General features: G+C 36.4%; 1 protein-coding gene across 2 annotated transcripts; it reads right to left on the bottom strand.

Moving 5' to 3' along the window:
• Positions 1–20,388: 20,388 nt before the first annotated feature.
• On the bottom strand, positions 20,389–25,000 carry PYD2 (pyrimidine 2). Of its 2 annotated transcripts, none has more exons than XM_079086582.1 (14): positions 24,892–25,000; positions 24,711–24,800; positions 24,069–24,227; positions 23,690–23,741; positions 23,155–23,421; positions 22,450–22,661; positions 22,221–22,341; positions 22,039–22,126; positions 21,868–21,946; positions 21,558–21,645; positions 21,353–21,393; positions 21,192–21,244; positions 20,958–21,114; positions 20,389–20,842 (listed from the first exon to the last, which is right to left on the bottom strand). In XM_079086582.1, exons 1-14 carry the CDS (start codon positions 24,946–24,948, stop codon positions 20,651–20,653), a joined length of 1,656 nt encoding a protein of 551 aa, XP_078942708.1. In that variant the 5' UTR covers positions 24,949–25,000; the 3' UTR covers positions 20,389–20,650. The 2 variants fall into 2 exon arrangements, with proteins under 2 accessions (XP_078942708.1, XP_078942709.1); XM_079086583.1 differs by having other exon boundaries at positions 24,922–24,963.
• Between the last annotated feature and the right edge of the window lie 257 nt (positions 25,001–25,257).

Genomic DNA, 25,257 nt, shown 5'->3' with positions numbered 1-25,257 from the left:
ATTGCTCTACTTCCTGTTCCTTGTTTGGTTGTGGACTTAGAGTAGAGTCATTTATTTGAAAGTCTATTCTATCTCAAATTATGTATAACTGATATGCACTACGTGATTATAGACGTAATTAATAAGGATCACCCCTATAAGTAATTATAGGATTAGGCGTCTATTAATTATCTCTTCTACCCCTATTCTCGCACGAGCAACATGATGTGTAAATTTTAACGCCCGTACAAAACCTACTTCTACCCACTACCATAACTCCGTCTCCAAGACGTTAACAGAAACACCAAGAATAGTTCACTAAAGTGCGAAATTATACATGTGTATATAAATGGTAAGGATATTTACTAAAAGGTTTATCAATGAAATAGGCATGCATTTTATTTCATTAAATCTCACTACTTGGTATTACAAACAATTTACAACTGGTAACTCTAAGATTCTTTAGGTGTACCTCGAAGTTATGTGTAATTAAGGAATGATTGACCTAGAAATGGTGAGTCCGCCTTAGGACCTGTTCCTTGTTTGGTTGTGGACTTAGGGTAGACTCATTAGGATCAACAGTCTAATAAAATTTTAATTACACATAACTGGGGGCATGTCAAGTGAATCTTAGGGGTGGATCAGACATGGAACAAATCACAAGATTATAATCAAGTTATTCCTACTAAATTCATAAGTCTATTTATATAGACCTCTGGTACAGAGTCGTCGGCGTAGTCGTGTCGGCAATCTAGAATATGGCTAAATACATAATACAAACTATAATACCCAAATTATACAAAATTTTCTACATTAAAAATCAATAGACAAATACATAAAATGAAACTAAAAAGGGTATCAAACTATCAAGAGAAAAACACATACAATGTAGATTAAAATCCACTAATTATAACAAAATGGCTAAGGATTGTTAAGTCCTCTCTTCTTATAAATAGTTTTGAAGCAAGCTTGCCTAAGCTTATTTGTTCTTTCTGTCAATTCCATACCTGGCAATTTCTCCATCATCTTCTTGTGCCCTTCTAACGTCTCTATCTCCTCCTTTAATCCCAACTCCTAAATCTTTTTTAAGGTAGATACAATATATTTTTCATGTGAGTTCACAAAATTTACAATAAGTTAAGTTTATATAAATATAAATCAGGAGATCGTAGTAAATCAATTGATTTGATGTGGCATATGCCTAGGACCTATGTTTAGTTATAAAGAAACTAACGATTAAAATTTTAGAAAATACCAAAACTACTTTGGTTACCAAGTGCATGAGTAATGTATAGAAGGTTATTATCATAATTTACCTTGGCATTTTCAATGAGGGATTGAAGGCTCTTAAGTTTTCTATGAGGCCATCTGTTTATGTTTAGCTCTCTGCATCTTTTCTTCAACACTGTTAAACTTATCCCTAGTTCCTTTGCTGCCATGATTATCGGCATCCCAAAATACTTCTCTATCTCTTCAAACTCCAATGGTCTCAATCTCTTTGCCACCTTCCGGCCACCGTGATCAGTGGTAGCAGCACTAGAACTACATGTAGCCTCACCACCGGATTTACAGTCTTCACTGAAACTAACCAATGGTAAATTACCATCCTCCCAACAATCCCATAAGCTTATATCTTCAAGGGGATCAAAATCGTGAAACTCATTTCTAGAAATGATGTTTTGATCTTTGTTAAGTACTGTGGAAACGTTCTGATCGAGCACTTCAGACAATTTTTCCGACAACTCGTAATCATGATGGTTGAGCATGTCTCCACTGCAAAAAAAAAAAAAAAAAAAAAAAAAAAAAAAAAAAACTCAAGATAATCAAATCCAACACGATGGAAGACTCTTTTTAATCACTACAAATCCAAACCATGTTTTGATCAATGTCGACAAAATCACTTTTCTGTGCGTAAGATGGTGTAATAAGTGACGTTTATATATACCTGAAAAGATCTTGATGATCAAAGTACTGAAACCAATCGAGGTCATCTATGGGGTTTTGATGATCTGCAGGTGGATCCATTTGTGAGGGAGAAGTTAAAAGTCGCGGTAAGAATGTGATGATTTATATAAGTAAAGTGGGAGAAGTAATTAATAGCAAATTGTTGGGAATGCAACAAAACAAGTTAAGCACTTCTGAAAAATTGATAAATGATTTCGGTAACACTCGCGGAATATAAACTAGTGAAAATTACAAATGAAATGGAATATATATAGTCTATGATGTTATGGTTATTGTGTATCTAACAAATGAAGAGAAAATGAATATATATATATATATATATATATATATATATATTCTTTGAGCTGTAACCTTCTTCTTCAATTCACACACATATACGGATATGTTGCTGCAAATTATGACTTGTGTGCCTCATGCATTTAATGCATCACATGCCTACTGCATATTCTTGACTTTGAAGCTACGTACCAGTTTCCAATTTCCCCAGTAGCACAGTTTCATTAGAAAGTACTCCAAGTCTTCACACATGAACCAGTTAGAAAGTACTCCAAGTCTTCACACATGCAAATTATGACTTGTGTGTCGCTATAGGTATGTCGTTGGCTCTTGTTAAAAACCTATAGCGACAACAAGTCATCGTAATAGATTAAACCTGTGGTGACGACAAGTCGTCGCTATAGGTAACTAATAAAACTTTATTTTTTTAACCCCGAAAATATGATTGACAAAATCTATCCGACGAGACCCTCGTAATACCACTCGACGAAATCAAAGTTAACAAAAATCTCCACTTCGTGGAGGAACCAGTCAAAATCATGGATCGGGAAATCAAACGAACGAAACAAAGTCGTATTCCCATCGTGAAGGTCCGTTGGAACGCTAAACGAGGGCCCGAGTTCACCTGGGAACGCGAAGATCAAATGAAACAAAAATACCCACATCTTTTCCCAAACTCTTGATGTCCCAGTCAAATGCAAATTTCGGGACGAAATTCCTTCTAACGGGGGGATGATGTGACAACCGTCAAAATTGAGTCAAGTCAAAGTCAAACAAAGTCAACAAGTCAAAACCAATCGACTCAATTAACCCTTGTATATTAGGGTTTACACTATGTAATTACTGTACAATGCAATATCTTAATGAGAGAAACATCATTTGGAAAGTTCGGGTGTTGAATTTCCTAAGTAAACATTGAACCAAAACGATAAAACATTATTGCACACTCATCGGGAGTGTGTACGACACTAAAACACAGTTTAACGGGGTTTATTGACCTTGCGTTGCGAAGCCGGACACTAAAAAAGATCACAAACGAAACCTCTCTCAATCTCTCTCTATTAAAATCTCTCCCAAATCTCTCCCGAATCTCTCTCAAAAGTTACTTTAACTTTTTGTAATCATTTGGGTCATCTCGACCCTTAACCGGGTCAAAAACCACTTGAAACGGGGTAAAAACGGGTAAAATAACCTTAAGGAACCAAAACCCTCCTATTAGAAGCGAAAACTCTCATGAGAAGCCTCTCAGGACCGAAGCCTCTCAGGACCGAAGCCTCTCATGAGAAGCCTCTCAGGACCGAAGCCTCTCATTAGAAGCCTCTCAGGACCAAAGCCTCTCAGGACCGAAGCCTCTCATGAGAAGCCTCTCAGGACCGAAGCCTCTCATTAGAAGCCTCGCATGAGAAGCCTCTCAGACAGCCCATGCGAGAGGTCTCGCAGACGGCCCCTTTTTACCGGTTTTTCGACTACGACTTCGTTTTAACTCCGTTTTTCATTATTTTAACGTGGGATTTTCACCCAAAACTTTATTTTATAAACTAAGACCCCAAAATATATAAATCTCCAGGGTCTTTATAAAAATATATTAAAAGAATTAGTGGTTGAACTAATTATTGAAGGAATATTTGCTTTTCCTTAATTTATGGCAAAAGCAAACCACCACCACCTCACTCTATGATTAGCCACTCTTTCCCACTACCTCTTGTCACCTTAGTGGACCTTTACACCCAATCTCCAGCTCTTCCCACGTTCTAAGAGCTGGAGAATTGGTCATCTCTCCTCATTTTCATTAACTTCTTTCATTCTACACTTAGCAACCAAAGAACACTCTAAAAAATTCTCTCATCTTTTCTCTCAAAAAGATCACAAAAGAAACCTCTCTCAATCTCTTTCACTCAATCTCTCTCTCTATTAAAATCTCTCCCAAATCTCTCCCGAATCTCTCTCAAAAGTTACTTTAACTTTTTGTAATCATTTGAGTCATCTCGACCCTTAACCGGGTCAAAAACCACTTGAAACGGGGTAAAAACGGGTAAAATAACCTTAAGGAACCAAAACCCTCCTATTAGAAGCGAAAACTCTCATGAGAAGCCTCTCAGGACCGAAGCCTCTCAGGACCGAAGCCTCCCATGAGAAGCCTCTCAGGACCGAAGCCTCTCATTAGAAACCTCTCAGGACCGAAGCCTCTCAGGACCAAAGCCTCTCATGAGAAGCCTCTCAGGACCGAAGCCTCTCATTAGAAGCCTCGCAGGACAGAAGCCTCGCATGAGAAGCCTCTCAGACAGCCCATGCGAGAGGTCTCGCAGACGGCCCCTTTTTACCGGTTTTTCGACTACGACTTCGTTTTAACTCCGTTTTTCATTATTTTAACGTGGGATTTTCACCCAAAACTTTATTTTATAAACTAAGACCCCAAAATATATAAATCTCCAGGGTTTTTATAAAAATATATTAAAATAATTAGTGGTTGAACTAATTATTGAGGGAATATTTGCTTTTCCTTAATTTATGGCAAAAGCAAACCACCACCACCTCACTCTATGATTAGCCACTCTTTCCCACTACCCCTTGTCACCTTAGTGGACCTTTACACCCAATCTCCAGCTCTTCCCACGTTCTAAGAGCTGGAGAATTGGTCATCTCTCCTCATTCTCATTAACTTCTTTCATTCTACACTTAGCAACCAAAGAACACTCTCCAAAATTCTCTCATCTTTTCTCTCAACTTCAAGAACTTCAAGGCTTTCTCCAGGGATTTCTTTCTTCAATTAGTAAGTATCTTCATCATTCATATAATTATTACACTCCATTCTACTCAAATCATTGATATCTTACACAAATTCCATCTTATTCGGTGTTAGATTCTCGAATCATCAAGACATCTTCTTAGTGTTCTTGGGTTGAACACTTCCTCTCTCTTACTTTCATCTACTGAAACCACATAGGGTGAGTTCATACCCCTACATTTACATGTTCTTCTTAAGTTTTAAGGGGGGGGGGAATACAAGTAAAATCATCAAGAACACAATTAAACTTTTTCTAACAGATTACATCAGAAAAGATGGACTTCGATTACGGACTGTTTTGGTCAACTTAAATATTTTAGTTTTCAAAACTGTTCCAGGTGCAAGTAGTTCAAACTCTTAGCTTTAAAATGGCTACTTGCACATCTCCATATGATTTTTCTACAATTTATGGTGATTTTTACAAAACTGCCTATCATTTCAGAAGCAAACCCGGACCAGTCTGTGATTATGAACATTTTCACCTCTGTTAGAAATCACTAAAAATCATGATAAAATTTACGAACAAACTAGACTCATATTACAAACTCTCAGAATTTGCGGATTTGCATTTGGAGCTTTGATGATTTTTCTATAAATTTTCTAAGAACAGTAACAGAAGCTGTATTCAACAAAAAGCTGCTGTCAATTTCATTTCACCTTGTAACATGTTGAGCAAGGTGTATATCTTTTTGTGATTATATGTTATTGCAATATATGACATTTTATCTTAATATTTAGACACACATCAGTTTACAAATGGATTTGGACATATAAAATATAAAGAATAACAAGTGATTATAATCAAAGTACAACCGATACATTCAAACATTTAATAAACTATTTTGAATATAGTTTGCATACATTACAACGTACTACCCTTGGTTGATAAACTATAATAGGTATAGTTTATGATACATTACATAATACATACATTTAAAAAGGGTACATTTATACAAAGGATATTTTCATTAAGCAAGGTACGGCCATACGGTACCAAGTTTTCATAACACGTAATTCCGTTAATGACTTTATGAAACATTACATAACACATACATTTAAAAAGGGTACATTTATACAAAGGATATTTTCATTAAGCAAGGTACGGCCATACGGTACCAAGTTTTCATAACACGTAATTCCGTTAATGACTTTATGAAACATTACATAACACATACATTTAAAAAGGGTACATTTATACAAAGGATATTTTCATTAAGCAAGGTACGGCCATACGGTACCAAGTTTTCATTACACTACACGTAAATTCGTTAATGACTTTGTGAGACATTTACTTCAAATTACCATTAAGTCATGTATTGTAACCAGAGTCTCCTTGGGGGAGAGCGTGATAGTTGTGTATAGATCTATATTGGGTTTGACAAACCCACACCTAAACTGCATGCAACAGTTAGACCGATAGGTCTGGGGTGACAAATGTCATAACATTTCCGACGCCTGAAGAACGTCGTTTCAGGCCAACTAGGTCATAGCATGGTTATAATAACTCACATGTGGTATTAACAAACATAGAATTTACGGGGATTTCACAAAAATCAAACGAGTTTATGTCGATTTAAACTTGCATTGTTTTACTATAAGGAACGAACACTACTTGTACATTTCGGTCTTTGGGTTTTAAGACTACATTTACACATTAAGGAAAATATTGGATTTTCTAGAACGAACACTACTTTTACAAGAAAAGGTTATAATAAACTCACACAAAGTATTAATGAATATTGGAATTTACAGGAACTTCATTAAAATTAAATGAGTTTACGTCGATTTAAACTTACATTATTTATTATAAGTAAGAAAAGTTACTTGTACATTTCGGTCTGTGGATTTAAGACTACATATACATTTTAAGGAAAATATTGGATTTTTCTAAAACAAATACCACTTTTACAAACGAAAGGCTTTTAATAATACCAAACAAAAGCTTATGAACTCACCAACCTTTGTGTTGACACTTTTTCAAACAACTTGTATTCTCAGGAAATCATTAAACAAGTAATCAAGTGCTTTTGAGGATGGGACGCTAAGGCGTCTACTATTTCATATTTTGTCAACATATTGTAATTGATTCGTAAACATGTAATTCATACAATGATGTAACTTTTTCAATTATATATATGTTGGTTGTGTTTGCTTGAATTACTATTACAATTGTTGTTATGATACTATACATGAAGTCCTCCACCCCCGGACGTTTCCGCCATCCTTGGTTTGGGGGTGTGACACTCCAGACGTCCCGAAGTGACTCCAAACGGTGTTTCTCGATGTTTTCCCGAAGTTTGAAGGTGTTTTTAGGTGTTTACGGTCAAGGTTTTTAGAGAGAGAAGGAGAGAGTTTTCGGCCAGCAGTGTTCAAATGAGGGTGGGGGTCTCATATTTATAGGGGTTTTGTGGTCGGTGGTGGGGGGTTCACCCTTTGCTGGTCGTAAACGGGCGGTCGTAAACGGGTTTACGGTCGTATACTCACTTAGGCCGGAATTGTTTGATTTTTCGAGATATTCGGGTTTCCATGCGATTTTTGGTTCCGACTCGTAAATAATTTAATTATATATAACTAGATTAATTTCTAAACCAAGAAGTTTGACGGAAAAGTTAATGAATTCGAAATTTTATTAACGGAAACGGACAAAGTTTCGGGTTGTCACATCTTCTGGGTCTTCCTCAATCCAACCCCCATTCCCCTGATTGGGAAAGTAAGGGTCTCCGGGGAGGTGAAATCCTGCTATGTCGTCTGTGCAAGAATATATGAGTACGAGAAAATAGACAGAATGCTAAAAATACTCCTATAGTATTTTTGCACAGAGTTTGGCATTCTATCTATTTTCTTGTACTCATATATTCTTGCACAGACGACATGGCAGGATTTCACCTCCCCGGAGACCCTTACTTTCCCAATCAGGGGAATGGGGGTTGGATTGAGGAAGACCCAGAAGATGTGACAACCCGAAACTTTGTCCATTTCCGTTAATAAAATTTCGAATTCATTAACTTTTCCGTCAAACTTCTTGGTTTAGAAATTAATCTAGTTATATATAATTAAATTATTTACGAGTCGGAACCAAAAATCGCACGGAAACCCGAATATCTCGAAAAATCAAACAATTCCGGCCTAAGTGAGTTTACGACCGTAAACGCGTTTACGACCGTAAACCCATTTACGACCGTAAACCCGTTTACGGCCGTATACTCCTATAGTATTTTAATTATTTTAGGTTTGGTCCTTAAAACTTTTGGGTAACCAGTTGGGAAGCTTTATACTTGTTGCAACACCACTACCATTCCGAACACATGTTGGCCATATCTCAAATAAATATTGTAGTGGTGTTGATTATGATGGCATGTGCGGAATTAGAAAGATCTAGTGAATCATCATGTAAAATCAAGAACACAAGGAGTAAATAAATCTTTTTAAGCTCATATTAGATCTAGAAAGGATATACAAATGGGTTTGTACACAATTTCTCTCTCTAGTCTAAAACTCCAAATGGTTCCTTACATAATAGGAGTCACTCACTTCCTATTTATAGGAAAGACTCAACCCATTTACACATACAAAGGGGAAAGCCTAAAACACTACATCCAAGAGTGACTTTGCACCCTAACATTCTCCCCCTCAAAGTTAGGATTGGATGTCTCAGCTTCAGTATCCAACGAGCACGCGCGATCAAGACCAAACTCCCGCTCGAAGAAACACCGGTCTTCAAATCCGCTAATGAATATCCGACAAACCCGAGAAGCTTCGAATACCCATCATTCTCCTCCTTTTTATAATCAAAAAAATGATTATAAAACCCACTAAGGGTGAGAAGCGCCCGAGGAATAGTCTTCACGATACTCCCCCTTGATGTGTACCAAAAATGAATCACCAAAAATCTTGCATGGAAAAACAATCACGAAAAAGCCACAAAAAATTTCCAATTTATGAAATTTTTTGACTTTTTGGGTGAAAGTTGCAAGATTTTTCAAAATCCGGGTAAAAATGTCACTTTCTGAATTCTGCAGGGACCTGTTGCGCCAAAGACAGCCAAATATGCAAAATTCTCCCCCATTTGCGAAACTGGGTAGAAAATGTTAATTCGCACAAACTGCAGGGACCAGAACTATAAAATCTTCATTTTCTCAGCATTATATCCCCATTTTCGAATTTGGGTATAAACTGCCAACTTTTCAAAACTACGGGTGCTACTTTCGAAAATTTGTCCACTTGTCATCAAAAATGTCGAAATTTGACCAGTTATGCCATTTCTTCGAAACTACAGGGACCAATTTCGAAAGATATTTGTTTTCTTCTCCAATTCATTACACAGAGATTACACAAAGACGAACGCTTCGTACGTTCCAGTCAAATTTTTCTTCGCTTCGTTAATCAGGAAATGAATTCAGTTTTCACGCTTCGTTAATGAAATCAACAATTCGTCCTTCTCTTTTCATTCACCCCAAACATTGACTTTAAACTCAAAATCAGATTTCCGAGACTTCGTTTCATCAACCTCATCACTTCGAAATCAATCGACCATGACTTCGCACATTGACCCATCATTCAATAATCGAATACTCAATCACCGATATTAGCATTCGTTATCAATCTTATAGTCATCGTTATGTATAATCGACTCCAACTTTCGTTCGTCGCTTTCACTGTATCAATCAGCAAACCAATTCTTTCCCAAATACAGTTCGATTTTATATCTTGATTCCAAGTTGTCGACAACCCAGCAATCCTTCGCTTATAGAAAGAAACTAACGAACATCAACCCAAATACTTAATTGAGAATCTCTTTTACAAATTCTCAAATGCGAATCCAGGTACTCCAAATCAAAAACGAAATTTCAAAGTTTTATCAAACCCATTTGCTAACAAAACCTTCGAAATCACATCCCAACATATCCTAGTCGACTACATGGCTTCAGTTCTTCAAAATTAGCCTCTTATCATTAACCCATTTGAAATCGACAGTGAAACCTTCGAAATCATAATCCAAAACGCAATCTTCGCTTTTTCAAACAACCAATCCAGTCGACCATTTTAACCAATTTGACTCCAAAATCGACTGTGAGTTCGACTTCCTGATGTCGATTCCCAAAATCACAGCCTTCGAAATTACATCCATCTGCCATTCATTCGCTTTTCATTCAACACAATCATCATTAAACCCTTCATCCGCTTCAACAGTGCATCATCAATTAACCATGAATCCTCAACATAACTAATCGATCCAAAATTGCATTCTACATCCAAATCAACTTCTAAAACGAAATCATCTATACCAATTCGTTCCTAACTACATCTTCGTTCAACTTGGACTCAATCAATACAATATATGATTCGAAATTACCCAGTAAACCAAAATCGACCATTAACGTTCCCATTCACAGTGCTTAACCTTTCGAACATTTACTCCAAAATCGACTGTAAAATCAACTCAATAATAAGTCTTCGTTCTTTGACAATCGAATCATCTATTTTTGACTTTGGAAATCAATCGATTCCATTCTTTCTTGACTTCGTATCGACCTCAACTACTTCGATTTCAAATCGAGTGCGATTCCCAAACCATCGAAATCAAATCGTCAAATAACCAAAATCGATTTCAACTTCAACTCAAATTGATTCCTAAATCGATATCAGTTGAAAGTAATCTCAACTCCAAACCATCGATACTAGGATGTGAACGAATACAATCAAACACATTCGATTTTCAAACAACTCTGATGAACATAGAACACAGATGAAATAGAAATCAAAATCGATTCTAGACTTCATCAAAAATTAGTTTGACTTAAGCCAACACAAGTCAAATTTTCGATTCCAACTTAACTTTAATCGAGTTTCAGTTTGTTCGAATTTGATGGATGCGAAAGTTGTTTTAAGCGATGAATAGTAAAGAATTGTAATTTGAGTTGAAAATGAATGAACAATGAACAGATTCATTGTCACGGAATGGGCTTGTATTCGAAATCAAATGTACAGGAAACAAATTTGTACATTGGGCTCAAAAAAAATTTATATGAACAATAACAAACAAAGGAAATTGGACTTCAGTTTGGATCAAGAACAACAAACGAACTTTAATTTTGGGCTCAATTTTTTATCTAAACAAAAATAAATGGATCAATCGATGGGGTTGAAACAGATTTGATCCAATGAAGCAAATCGATCAAAAAAATGAAAAACGAAAAACATGAATCGAAATCATGGATGTTTTGGAATCCATTTGAGAATTTGTGATACCTTTTTGACAAATCGAGATCCATTTGCAACGAACGAATCAAATTTGTAAGATCTTGGTTCTTTTTTCGGAATGAGGAAATCTCCAATTTGAACATTGTACCACCCACTATGCGAGATGTACAACTCGTTCTTCGTGTTCTTCGTGTTCTTCAATGATCCAAGAACATCTTCAAAAGAACCACCAACACTTTTGGGTTTTGACTTTAAATTCAATGCAACACTTGGAGATTGTTGCTTTGGAACCCAAATTTGCTTCACGGATTTCGGCTTCACAACATTTGACAATTTTTGTGAGTAAACCCGCTTATTTTTGCGATTGATCTTCTTCTTCTTTTTCTTTCTCATCTTTTTGCATCTTGAAGACTTGATTTCATGAACAAACCCACTTTCCCCAACTTCAACTTTATGAGTTTTAATCAAATCTTTTGGAGTTTGATACTTGTGAATTTCTTGGATCACCGGCTTCCGATAAGGAATCATTCCTTCAAACGAATCACAAGAACACAAAATATCATCGGTTTGAACTCCAATCGAGCAAAAAACTTTTTCATCTTGAGAATCAACTTGAATATTCTTATCATGATCTACAGGAAGGTCAATGCAGAGCACCAGAGTAAACGTTCGAAGGCGGGTGACTTCATTGCGCATTATCATAACAATTGCATATAAATGAAACATAGCAAATCCAAACATCATACATCAATATAACAAGCTTACATTGTTTTACATCTTGTTTATGTTCTCAAATTTTACACAAAAGAGACATCAGTAAGCAAATCCAAAATATAGCAAATCAATCTTGAGTCCGCGATCCACAACCTGCTTATTGGTTTCCTGAGAATACAAGTCGTTTGAAAAGCGTCAACGTAAAATATGTTGGTGAGTTCATAAGCATTTTTGTATAAAACTTTGATGATAGTTTAGAAATCCAGAAAATCCGATATTTTCTTATCAAAATAGTTGTATGTCTTGTTTCAACTCGAGTGTAGTTTCATGTGTGCCTTAGTTAGTCATTTTCGAAAATCGTATATAGTTGTTTCCTCCAGAAAATCCTATATTTTCTGATGCATAAAATTGTAGCTATGAAACCATAACACTTGTATAGAGAAGTTTTATTTGAACAAACCAAAAACACAATTGTTTGTAAACCAAAAGTGAAATCTGTATAAATACATTTCTGATATATTCTAGTGAGTCGTTATAACCATACTAATATGATGGAGTGCCCGTTATGACGTTCTTCAGGCGTCGGTTTCGTTTAAGACATTTGTCACCCTAGACTGGCCGGTCTAGCTGTAGCGAACAACGAAGGTGCGGGGTGTCAACCCCGTATAGATCTATACACAAATTCCCGCTCCCCCCTCCAGGAGACTCTAGTTATAACTCTTACAGGACTTTAGGCGTACACTATTATATATAAATATATGTACTGTGAAGATTTGTCTGACTAGAATGATAAAGGCTCTAATCGTACATTTTCTTGACGAAATTATGTATATCCAATATTTATAAAATACTCCCTAATAGTTGCAAAAGTCATTAATAGGGCATAAAGTTCCAAACTTTGAAGATTCTAGCAATAGTGTCAACTTATAAGGTCTATTTTAGCAACTTTTTGTTTCTAGATAAGGAGATATGGAATAAGGGGGTACATTAGACACACCTAAAAACCTTGAGAGGCTCTTTTTGTAAACAAAGTATTCTTTATGTGGTGATTTTTTTAAAATTTTTTTCTGATTTTTCATGAGATATGTGAAATCTTACGTTCATGAAAATTATAATAAAATAATAATATTTCAACACACCCACTAAACATACAAATACATGCAATTATCCAAGGATTTAGACAAGATTTGACTTGTATTCTCCCCCAAAAACAATAAAAACTTAGAAAAAGGTGGGGTATGAAGCTCACCTTGATTAGCTTGCTGGGTGATTTCGAGAGATGATAAGGAGTTCCCAAGTTCCAACACTTGGGAGGTTCTTTGAACTTTAGAAAATCCTAAGAAAATTCTATGTGTAAATATAAGGAAGCCTCAAGAATATTGTGAACACTTACAAAAATCTGGGAATTTTCCTTGAAGGAGATGAGACTTGAAGCTTGAATAAGTGGAGAGCACCCTTAGGAGTTTTCTGGAAGTGAAGATGAGAAGTGGAACTTAGGGAGGAAGGGTTCACGTATCTAAATGGGGAGGATAAGGGGTGACTTGACATTTGCATGGAGGGCTGGTGGGTAAAGCTTATTTTCTATGGGTAGTGTGTGTTTAACTGAGACTTGCATGGGGTAATGAGGGATTTACATCCCATCATAAAGTCAAACCCCTTTATCTTCTTAAAATCTTTTTAAAAAGATCTTGGGTATTATTTTATATAAATATGTTTAAAATAATTAATTTTGGCAGAAAACAATGGTTTAAGGGGTCTAAGATATGAAAAATATGAGTTTGGAGGTGTTTCCGTCATCAAAATGCCTTAGAATGATAAAAAGGTCCGGAAATGATAAAAATCCGAAGCTTAGAGGCGAATTCCGGAGCAAGGGTGGGTTTCCGAAGCAAACGGTGGAGTTCCGGAGTCATCAGGCGGGTTCCGAAGCTGCTCCCTAAATTCCGGAGTACTTCCTTCGGATGCGAGACCAGCTGATCCGGACCGAGGTGCGAAGCCGGCTAGGAGCTTCCGAAGCACGCCTTAAGCAAGACCATCTGGAGCACTTCTTCCGGACGTGCGAGATTGTCCGAAGCTAGGGGGGTTCCGAAGAAGCGAGTCCTCTTGGTTCCTTAGGAGGCATTCCAGACTAAGAAGGTTCCGGACAAGAGGTTTAGGACCAAAAGGGTTCCGGACAAGAGGTTCAGGACCAAGAGGGTTCGGACAAGAGGTTCAGGACCAAGAGGGTTCCGGACAAGAGGTTCAGGACCAAGAGGGTTCCGGACAAGGGGTTCAGGACCAAGAGGGTTCCGGACAAGGGGTTCAGGACCAAGAGGGTTCCGGACAAGGGGTTTAGGACCAAGAGGGTTCCGGACCAAGAGGGTCCTTTTGGGTTTTCTCCTTCGGTTTTGGGTTGTTTTCGACTGAGGAATGTCCATAGAGAGATTTGGGAGACATTTCACATACTTGGAGAGATTTGGGAGAGATTTCACATACTTGGAGAGATTTGGGAGAGATTTCACATACTTGGAGAGATTTGGGAGATATTTCACATACTTGGAGAGATTTGGGAGAGAGATAGATACCGTGGGAGAGATTGAGAGAGACTTTGCCGGGGGCCTTTATTAATGTTTTTCTTCGTAGTGCAAGGTCCTTAGACTTAGTTACATTCTATTTTGAGTGCTATACACCCTCGAATGGTACTTATTAGTACTTTATAGAGTTGCTACTTCCCTAAATCAGATTAGGGTTTTAAATTTTGAACATTTGGGACTTTCAAGTGTTACTTTGCATTAAGATTTAGAGTCATACATTAGTAAACATAACGTAATCTCTAACATTATAGCACTAGTTGAGTTGACCAGTTGACCCGTTGACCTTGTCTTGACTTTGACTTGACCAGAAGTTTGTCGGTTGTCATAGAAATGGGAGGATATTACTACAGATTTCATCACGAAGCTTCCCAGGACCGCACGGGGAGTGGATTCGATTTGGGTTATCGTGGATCGGTTTACCAAGAGTTTCCATTTCATTCCAATCCAGGAGAGCATTTCGGCCGAGAAGTTGGTCGACATCTACATCAGAGAGGTAGTAGCTCGACACGGAGTGCCAGTTTCCGTGATTTCTGACAAAGATGTACGGTTCATTTCCAGATTCTGGAAGAAGTTTCACGACGAGTTGGGTACTCGTCTGCATTTTAGCACGGCTTTTCACCCGCAGACGGATGGTCAGAGCGAGCGGACCATACAGACTCTGGAGGATATGCTGCGGGCATGCGTCCTAAACTTCGGTGGTAGCTGGGATACCTATCTTCCCTTGGCAGAGTTTTCCTATAATAATAGCTACCACGTGAGCATCGACCGTCCTCCCTTCGAGATGTTATATGAGAGGAAGTGCAGAACCCCGATATGCTGGGGTGAGGTTGGACAGAGGGTCATGCGGAGTACCGAAATGGTACTCAAGACGATAGAGAGGATCCAGCAGGTCCGGAGCAGGCTTCAGACTGCTTAGAGTTGGCAGAAAAGTTATGATGACAAGCGCCGTTCAGACCTGGAGTTTCAGGTAGGAGATATGGTTCTCCTGAAGGTGTCACATTGGAAAGGTGTCATCCGGTTCAGAAGGCGGGGCAATTTGGGTTCTAGGTACATTGGTTCATTCAGGGTTTTGGCCCGGGTGGGCCGGGTTGCGTATTGACTGGATCTGCCAGCCGAGCTTATCCAGATCCACAACACCTTTCATGTCTCCCAGCTGCGGAAGTGCTTGGTAGATGACTCCGCAGTAGTGCCTCTAGAGGATATTCAGGTGGATGACAGCCTGAACTACATCGAGCGACCGGTAGCCATCCTCGACAGGAAGACGAAGGATCTGAGGAACAAGAGGGTTGAGTTACTGAAGGTGCAATGACAGCACCGCAAGGGCTCAGAATGGACGTGGGAGCTGGAGGACGAGATGAGGGAGCACTACCCAGAGCTATTCCCAGACGCAACAGACTTCGAGGACGAAGTCTAAAATAAGTGGGGGAGATTTGTAACACCCGATTCCTGGTATATATTTTAAATAAATTTATTCATTTTTGTATAGGAACTAGACGAGTTGGAGGCCCCAAACTCGTCGAGTAGGAACGAAAATTGGACGCGAAACTTAAAGTCTACTCGACGAGTTGAGGGACTTAACTCGACGAGTAGGGCTGCTAGAATGAAACCCTAATTTTCAGGGTTTGGACCCTATTTAAACACCTTAACCTCCAAAGGGTGGCCTCATTTGCAGCCTCCATCACTCCAAACCCTAGCCACGAAACCCTAATCTACTTTTGGAGAGTTTTGAGCCATTTTGTGCATTCTTTGTGATTTTGAAGCTTGAGAAGGAAGGAGAAGCTTGATGATTCAAGAGGAAGCTAGTAGATCCGGAGTTTGAGCTGCATTTCTGACTCATTTGAGGTATAAAGTTGATACCTTGGCTTTCTATTGCTTAGATCTTCATTTAGGGTTGTATATTGTCACTTTTGGGCCATATTGAAGTCATTTTTGGGATTTGAGTGTATCATGAAGTTGTGACTTCAGATCTAGGCACTCATGAGCTTATGAGGCTTAAAGTCGCCAGCTTTATCAAGCCTTGGCCCTTCCCCATGTCCTAGATCCCTTATATAGCTTAGTTTTTGTGTTTCTAGCTTCATAACACCATGCATGGACGTAAAGTTAGCAACTTAACGTGGTAACTTAGTCCTACGGGACCAGATCTATGGTTTGGAAGCATTGAACTCGATTAGAAGTGACTGAATGGATTTAGACTAAGGGGGAATCGACGACTTGTTCATCCAACTCGGCGAGTTGGGTCGTGGTCCCCCAACCTTTTCTGTTACTGAGCAAACTCGTCGAGTCTAGGAGATGACTCAGCGAGTTGGTCATGGTTTTTGGGTTTTGAAGATTGAAGAACTCGAAGAGTTTAAGGAGGAACTCGATGATTTGTGAGTGAAATGTCCCGACTCTGTTATGAGGAGGAACTCGACGAGTTCATGAAAGAACTCGACGAGTTCATGAAAGAACTCGACGAGTTGGATCGAGATTTCTAGGGTTTTATGGATCATGGAACTTGACGAGTTGATGGACCAACTCGGCGAGTTGAGTCAACCAGGATGTTGACTTTGACTTTGATCATTGACCAAAGTTAACCCTTAGAGGGGTTATGAGTATGAAAAGGGCAATTAAAGGAAATGTTTATGTGTAGGAGTATGAGAGGGATTGATTTCAGAGCAGGAGCCTTTGCAGCTATTTCCCAGTTATCGAGGTGAGTTACCTTCTAGTAGGAGTGGGTCTAAGGCACCAATGCCAGCCCACTAGTATTTGATTATAGTTGAGATGATTGTCCTTGTGATAATTGTCTGGTATGCCACTATTTGTTATGTTTTATGTGCTAGTATGTTATGTTTCTATGCGATAGTGGTAAGAAGGGTAGGATAGACCATTTTACCGGCCGAAAGGACCGAAGGGGTAGGCCAACATCCAGATATGCTAGGCAGTATGTGATTTATGTATATTCACTAGGATATTATATGGTAGTGGCCGGGGTGAAATTGTCCCCGGTTACCGGTTGAAAGAGACCGAAGGGGGTAGGCCAGCACCCAGATATGCTAGGCAGTTACCGGTTGAAAGAGACCGAAGGGGTAGGCCAACACCCACGTATGCTAGGCAGTTACCGGTTGAAATAGACCGAAGGGGTAGGCCAACACCCAGATATGCTAGGTAGTATGTTATTATATGGTATGTGGTATGATGGGGGAACTCACTAAGCTTTGTGCTTACGGTTTTCAGTTTTGTTTTCAGGTACTTCCTCTTCGAAGGGAAAGGAGCCGGCATGACTGCAACGCATCACACCACAATTTTCCGCACTATGATGTTCTTGGGATTTGTACTCTGACATTGCTATGACTTGTTTTGAGACAAGTAACTTATGGGTGTTTATGATATGAGATAACTTAATGATGTTTTCAATAATTTGTTTTATGAATTATTAAATTAAAAATGAAATTTTGGTCTTGGATTTGGGGATGTTACAGATTAAGCTAAAGGACCTCAAATCTACCCTTCCTAATCTCTGGAGTTGCCCAAACTCCCAAGAGATGATGAACTCAAAAGAGGACTACATAGAAAACCCTAGCTCCATAAACAACAAGGATTAGCAATGAGAAAGCTTTTTACCTCCACAAGCTTCCTAAGTTGCTCTAAATGCAAGATCCAGAAGCCTTTCCCTCATTCAAGCTTGCTTCCACTTCTTCCTTTTTTGCTAATACACCAAGAATGAGATATTTGAGGCACTCACAAGCTTAAGAAACACACACAAAGGATTTTAGGGTTTTAGGGACGTTTGAGAGTGATGAAGGCTGGCTAGGGTAAGGTCCAAATGACTTAAGGGTGTTTAAATAGGTTATAAGTCCGAAAGTTAGGGTTTTGGCCATCTGCCACGTACGCCTCACGTACGTGGTTCGCCTCCGCGATAATTCTTCCTTAGTACGCTAAGCGTACTCATAAGTACGCCAAACGTATGAAAGGGACCATTTTTGCAAAGTAATTTCATTTAAATGGAAGAAGGGTAATTACCTGAATTGGAGTGTTACAAACCGAGAGAACCCCAAAAACATATTCAAGATTAGAAGCCTCTACATCAGAAAGCTTAGCTGAGAAGCTATGGAATCGATTTTGGGTTTAATTGTAGGACTTGAAGGTATTACAGATTTGGGATATGTATTTGATTCTTCTGTGATTCTTAATCATCATCTAATCTTTTACAACAAATTGGAGAAAGGGGTGACTGGATAGGGGAGGGGAGGGTGGGGGAGATGTATTGGGTTTTGATAAACAAGATGAAGATCTGAATAGAGTTTTGATGAACATGAGACTATCAAATATGCATTTGTATTTCTCGTTCCCCTTTCACGACTTGTTGCGGTAGCAGAGGGAAGAAAAATCTAACCCACTTCTAGTTTTGGAAAACCCCAAAAATTCCCAAGAAGGATTAATGACGAAGTAAGAAGAATCTAAAAAGCTTTTCCCCTAAAATTGATACCACAACAAGAACACTTCAAACAACCCTCATCTTCTCTATCAATCTGAACCAAATTAACCTGTTTCACCTTCAAAAACATAAAGAACACTACCCCCAAAATCACCGCCACCTGATGTTGTAATATTTATACCTAAACAACCTCCTGAGTGTATAAGTTATGATTCTAGAAGAAGAAGAGTTATGGTGTTGATTTGGGGATGTATGGACAATACGAAGAAGATGAAGTTCTTCAGGAGAGAGAGAGAGAGAGAGAGAGAGAGAGAGAGAGAGAGAGAGAGAGAGAGAGAGAGAGAGAGATGTGGGCCCAAATTAATTAATTGTTTTCTTTTTTCTTTAAATTAAAATAAAAAACATAAAAAATATATCAAAAAGGGCATTTCAGTCTTTTCAGTTTTCTGAGGGAACAAAATCACAAGCAAACATGGTCAAAACGACCACGAAGCCAAAAAAACCGGGGTTTGGACTAAAACCCAAAAAAAAAAAATACATACCACAAGAACCATTTTTGCAATTTTGTCTAGAAATAAATAGTATTGGGTCGGTTTATGGGCTAACCAAAATCGATTTTATTGGTTTTTAATTTCGGAATCGAAAATCGACGGTTTCCGTTTGGTTTTGGTTTTTTAGTTTCGGTTGGAAAATTAAAAGTAGATAATATAATATTTTTATACTTCAAACATTTTTAGATAAAAAATAGTTTACGAAAATACTTAGTTATAGTTATATATTGTAGTTTAAATATTTTAGATAAAGTTTAGATAATAAAAATTATCTACTTCTACTCTAATAAATGAAAATATTTTTGCAAAATGTCACACTCTTATTGATTTGGCCACATGTCATTTTGTGGTTATTTTTAACTAAATTTTGTCCACATGACATTTTGTGGTTTTTTCCATTTTATTAAATTTCACATAATATTTAAATGTAATAATTGCAATAAATATAATAATAAATGAATATCAATTTCAATAATTAACTTTCTTTATTATTTCAACATTTCTAAATTAAAACTTCATTAGTTTCTTTTGTTTATTTATCTAAATTATTTGTTTAAATTTAAAAGAGAAAAAAACAATTTAATTTTAATAATCCAATATTTTTCTATTTTTTCTTATAAATTCAAACTTTTTTAAATGTTTAGAAATTTCATATTTAATTTTTTTAAATGAACCTATGTAATACATGTATTTTACACCTAATTTATATATTAAATAAAGATTTAGAGAAAGCTTTAGCAATCACATTTGAGAATAGAATCTTTCCAAGGTAAATCACAATGTTCTCATGGAAACTTGAAACTTTAAAGTTTGTAAACATTTAAAAATGCAAACTATAGGATGTATATGCAAGCATTACATGGTTTCAGAAATTTAATATATATATATATATATATATATATATATATATATATATATATAACCAACACAGAATGCCACCAACATAATATTTTTCATCACTAGTTGGCCTAACAACCGGTCTCACAGCCAACACAGAGAAAGATAAATCACACTCTTCACACAACAAGACCTTATTTATAGATTTTTTTCACCTACTTACAAGCATCCATAAAGCTATTTACAGAATCCATATTTACAAAGTCTAGTGTAGTTTTTAAAGATTTCAAATTTATATTTTAAATAAACAGTAGTGTATTTGACCTAAATAATCAAAGAGCATATATAGTTTTGTAATTTATAAAGATTGTTTGATGCGATTTACGGGAGCTTTAAGGGAAGCAAAGTAATTTTGATCTGCTTTATTGATGCCATGATAAAGATAATTGAAAGGAGGCTTTGATATATAGTTGCCAGATCCAGGAACAACATTCAGTTCTTCATTTTCCCATACAATTCTTCCACCAGAAATTGTTACCTCCACCTTCCCCTGACCAAAAATTTACTTATCCAGTGAAATAGAGATAAAAACAGAACTTTATTCCATAAATTGAAGGAAAAAAAAAAGAAAAAAAACATAAAGCATTGATGAATTAGTGAATTACCTTTCCGGATCTTCCTTCATAAACATTTGTGTCAGATCTAGAATGATGAGAATGGGCGCTAATGTGAAAGGTTGAATTTGGATTGAAAATAATTATATCTGCATCTGATCCACCACGAATAGCCCCTTTTCTAGGATAAATATTAAATAATTTCGCACTGAAAAAAAAAATAAAAAAAAAAGTCAAATTTCATGATTTAAACCAATGTCCAAACACAAACAAAAACAGTTTTACCATTCTGTACTTGTTACACGGACATAATCAGTTGCAGATATTTGGCCAGATTCCTTCAAGTGCAAAATACAAATATGTTGATTAGAGATTTAATATTATTATTAAACTTTCAAAGATTTTACACTTTTTATAGATAAAAAAGAAAATTGATATCTTCATACCACCATTGTGTCCCAAACAAGATGCATCCTTTCCTCAATACCTATGAAAATGCAAATGTACACAAGTACAATTAGGCAAAAAGACTTAAATGCCCTTCACTTCTCATAAGTGAAATAAGCCTAAGAAAATTTGTCCAGGCCTGAATAAATTTCATCTTTAAGTTATATGAGAAATTGTATAACCAGGGGTAGAATCGGTATTTACCATTGACACCATTTGGTATTTTGCGGAAATCGTCAATCCCAAGAGACTTTTGTTTGGAATTGAAAGTGCAGTGATCTGTTCCTACAAGCTGCAAAAGTAGAACAAATAATATAACGTCAGTTGCTAAATTGATAAAAAAAAAAACATCATTTTTTTAAAAAGTAGCAGCAAAAGGTAAGAAATTGGAACTTTGTGCTAACAAAATACCATTTATTTTAATGGTATTTTGTGAAGAAAAAAAAACAAATAGATTGTAATATCCATTTATGGCACTCTTTTAAAAGAAAAGTGTTTTATAATAAAATAAAACCTTTAGAATTCCAGTTGATAATGCTGCTTGAAGTGCTTTCCCATGTCCTGCTGCTCTTATTGGGGGACTCATGACAAACCTGAAAACAAATTCAGTTAATTAAAAAACACCAAATGAAAAAAAAAAAAAAAAGATAATTTTGAAATTGTAAAAAAAGAAAAAGTCACTTGCTTTGCTGCTGTTATAAAATCAGGATTCCATAGAACAGAATCATCAAGCACTAGCCCAGAAACCACAGGCTCTCCAATAACATTTTGCCCTGTACTTGAAAACAAATAAAAAATAATAAATGTACTCTTCATTATTATTTCATAGCAAGGTTAAAGATGTAATTTATATACAAACTTACAAACCTGATTTTTGAGCCCTTGCTATTTCTTCCATGGCATCAGAGCTCATAACATGAACAACATACAATGGTGCATTCACAAAAGCAGCCAATCGAATTGCTCGAGCTGTAGCTTCTGCTTCAAGCTGCAATTTTATTTGTATCAAACTATATCTCAATCAAGTAATAAGTTTATAGTTTCAAAAAAAAATTAAATGACACAAACTGATTAAAAGATGAAATGACTTAATTACCACTGGAGGCCTTGATAAAGCATGCCCTTCTGGACCAGTTATACCGAGTTGAATCATTCTTTTTTGTCCTTCAAAAACAGCATCTCCATTTTCAGCATGAACCATAGCTAATGCTCCAAGAGACTTACACTTTTTAAGACCCTCTAACAAAAGCTCATCACTGATCATAAGGGAACCCTTATAAGCCATGAAAAACTTAAAAGAGTTTATACCTGTAAGTCATTAAATAAATAAATAAATAGCTTAGGTAATGTTTTTTTTTTTTTTTTGTTTTTCCATGAAGTGTTGTATAGATTAAGTGTTGAATGACTAGATGATGTCTTTATGGAGTAAGTAAATGACCTGTCTCAATCTAAGTAAGTGACCATTTTACCCTTGTTATAAATTGGAAATTATAATTGATGGCGAATGTGGAATTTTCTTATCAACTTATGTATGTTTAATTGTTTATGTGTGTGTTTCTTTTTGACTTAATGAACTTAATATGGAGACGACTTAATAAGAGTGAATCTTTTCTACTTAAAGCAGAAAGAACAACTCATGAGTCTTTCCTAATTCAGTTTTGACATTTCACAAATTTGCCAGTGATTTCTTAAACATCAATTATCCATGAAACAATTAATGGGTAGAAGAAAAAAAAGTGGATTTAGTAATTTTAGAAATGAAAATGTGTTGATATTAATGAGTGAGAAATACATTACAGACCTTTCTCAACCATAGTTTCCATCTCTTTAGGAACAATATCATCCCATTTTGTTATGGCCATGTGAAAACCATAATCCATGCAAGATAACTTTGCTTTTTCAACATAGGCTTCATAGCCTTTGGATAAGCTTCCATTTACAGGGATAATAAAGTCAATATGCATTGTGGTCCCACCAGCTAAAGCAGCTGCTTGACCACTGAAAAAATTGTCAATCGTCTCTGTGCCCATGAACTCCATGGCTAAGTGTGTGTGAGGATCAATTCCTCCTGCAGTAACCATGAATTTTTTAAGGGTTAAATACAAGAAATAGCAATGTAGTTTCATATGAATTTTTTTCAAATAATTTCTAAACAAAAATTTATCTAGACAGCAATTAATGAGAAAAAAGAAAGAAACAAAGTATTACACTACTTGAGGAAAGGTTAGAAACATGAACTTTGAGCTTTAGACCAATCACATGCTTTAAAATGTTCAAAAAATGGCATGATAAGCATAACCAAAAAAAAAAATCATTTTTTGAAATTCAAACTTTACCTGGCATAACAAGCCTTCCTGTAGCATCAAGAACTCTGACGCCATCAGGAACCTGTAGATATAGAACTCATCTTGAAATTTAGAAAAAAAAAAATTGAAAGCAACAAAATACTATAAACACAGCGAATATAAAGTATAAACTAACATGATTGGCTCATAATTTCAAAATGGGTTGTTTTGTATTGGTCTTAATGTCAAAGAGTAATCAACATGCTTCAAACAGCATGAAAATTCTCTTATTCAACAGTTCTGATGATAGGAACAACCGAACAACTAATTTACCTAGTGTTCATTGAATAGTTGTAAATTCAGTAATGTTGTTATGATATTTACATTTAATAGCCCAGGAAACATAGTTTGAGAATCCAGAAAGAAGTACCTTAATATTAGGTCTAACAGCAACAATAACTCCATCCTCAACATAAACATCAGCAACCTCCTGATGATCAGCATTTACAACTGTGCCACCCTTTATCAGTATCTTTGATGATGCTAAGATGTTCTCTGAATCGCAATATCCATTTACAGACTCACAAAACTGTAATTTAAGATACAGGAATGGAATTAGTCAAAGGAAATATAATGCGTTACAGGTTTGGTTTCATTCCAACCAAACCTGTAACGAATTTTAATGCCTTTGACTAATTCCATTCCTTCCAACAACATTCTATAAACCAAACGCCCCCTCAGTTAAGAATCCTTTTTCAATAATTTTCCTAAATTCTCTCCCTTTCCATCTCGGCATCCGTTTCTTTGTCGAAATGCTTACTCCTCCTTTTCATGACCCAAATCAACCATTGATACTACTATTTAATTTGATCAAACACCAACCAAATTGAAGTAATTGATATAGTTATGATTGTGAGGGTACAAAAATGGAGTTCATAAATGATCTGTTGGAACTGGTAATTAGAACGTAGTAGCAGTATAAGAAAAACTTCAAAGCATAAATAGAACTGAAACCAAAATAGATATTGAAAAAACGAAACGTTGACTGCAGAAACAATCAAATAAACGGCACCTGGCTCAGTCCAGGCAAAGGCCACAGTGAAATTGAAAGGAGAAGGATCAGCGATCGCAAATGCGCCATTTTCGAACCGAAGCGTTGAATCTGCGAACAGGTTTTTCAAAATTAAACGAAGATTCTATACATCTAACAGCTGTATGGTGAATGCATACGAGATAGAGAGAAGGTCTCCTACTCTATGTGTTTGAACAAATAAGTGAATTACAAATATGGTCACTGCACTATATGTCATTGAGCAATCGCCGCCCTTGAAATTTTTTCTAACAACACCATATAAATGGTCCCTGCATCATTTTACCAAAAGTCATAAACTTAATTTTTCTTTATGAATGGTGCCCATATAAAATAACATTCCTACCATTTTTAATTTAGTTTATCTTTTTTATTTTTCCTATTATTCAATGTTAATTAAAAAATGAAATTAATAAAGAGTTATGGTCATTTGACTCAATAAACTTTAGTCACATGAATTGTTTATATGACTATATATATCATTTAAGGAAATATAATAAACATAACAAATCAAGTGTTATTATTATTA

The sequence above is a fragment of the Lactuca virosa genome, chromosome 3, assembly GCF_052849685.1.
Source record: "Lactuca virosa cultivar CGN04683 chromosome 3, Lactuca_virosa_CGN04683_v6, whole genome shotgun sequence".
NCBI lineage: Eukaryota > Viridiplantae > Streptophyta > Magnoliopsida > Asterales > Asteraceae > Lactuca > Lactuca virosa.
The sequence above is the reverse complement of the archived record's forward strand: the minus strand, read 5'-3'. Positions and strand labels throughout refer to the sequence as shown.

What these genes read in the sequence shown, in the direction of transcription:
- PYD2 (XM_079086582.1), bottom strand. Translation starts at nt 24,948, where the DNA reads ATGACATATAGTGCAGTGACCATATTTGTAATTCACTTATTTGTTCAA. An exon ending in CTGTTAGACCTAATATTAAG is followed by an intron (nt 23,742 to 24,068) that starts GTACTTCTTTCT and finishes CTATATCTACAG; the next exon opens with GTTCCTGATGGCGTCAGAGT. An exon ending in AGGAAGGCTTGTTATGCCAG is followed by an intron (nt 23,422 to 23,689) that starts GTAAAGTTTGAA and finishes TGGTTACTGCAG; the next exon opens with GAGGAATTGATCCTCACACA.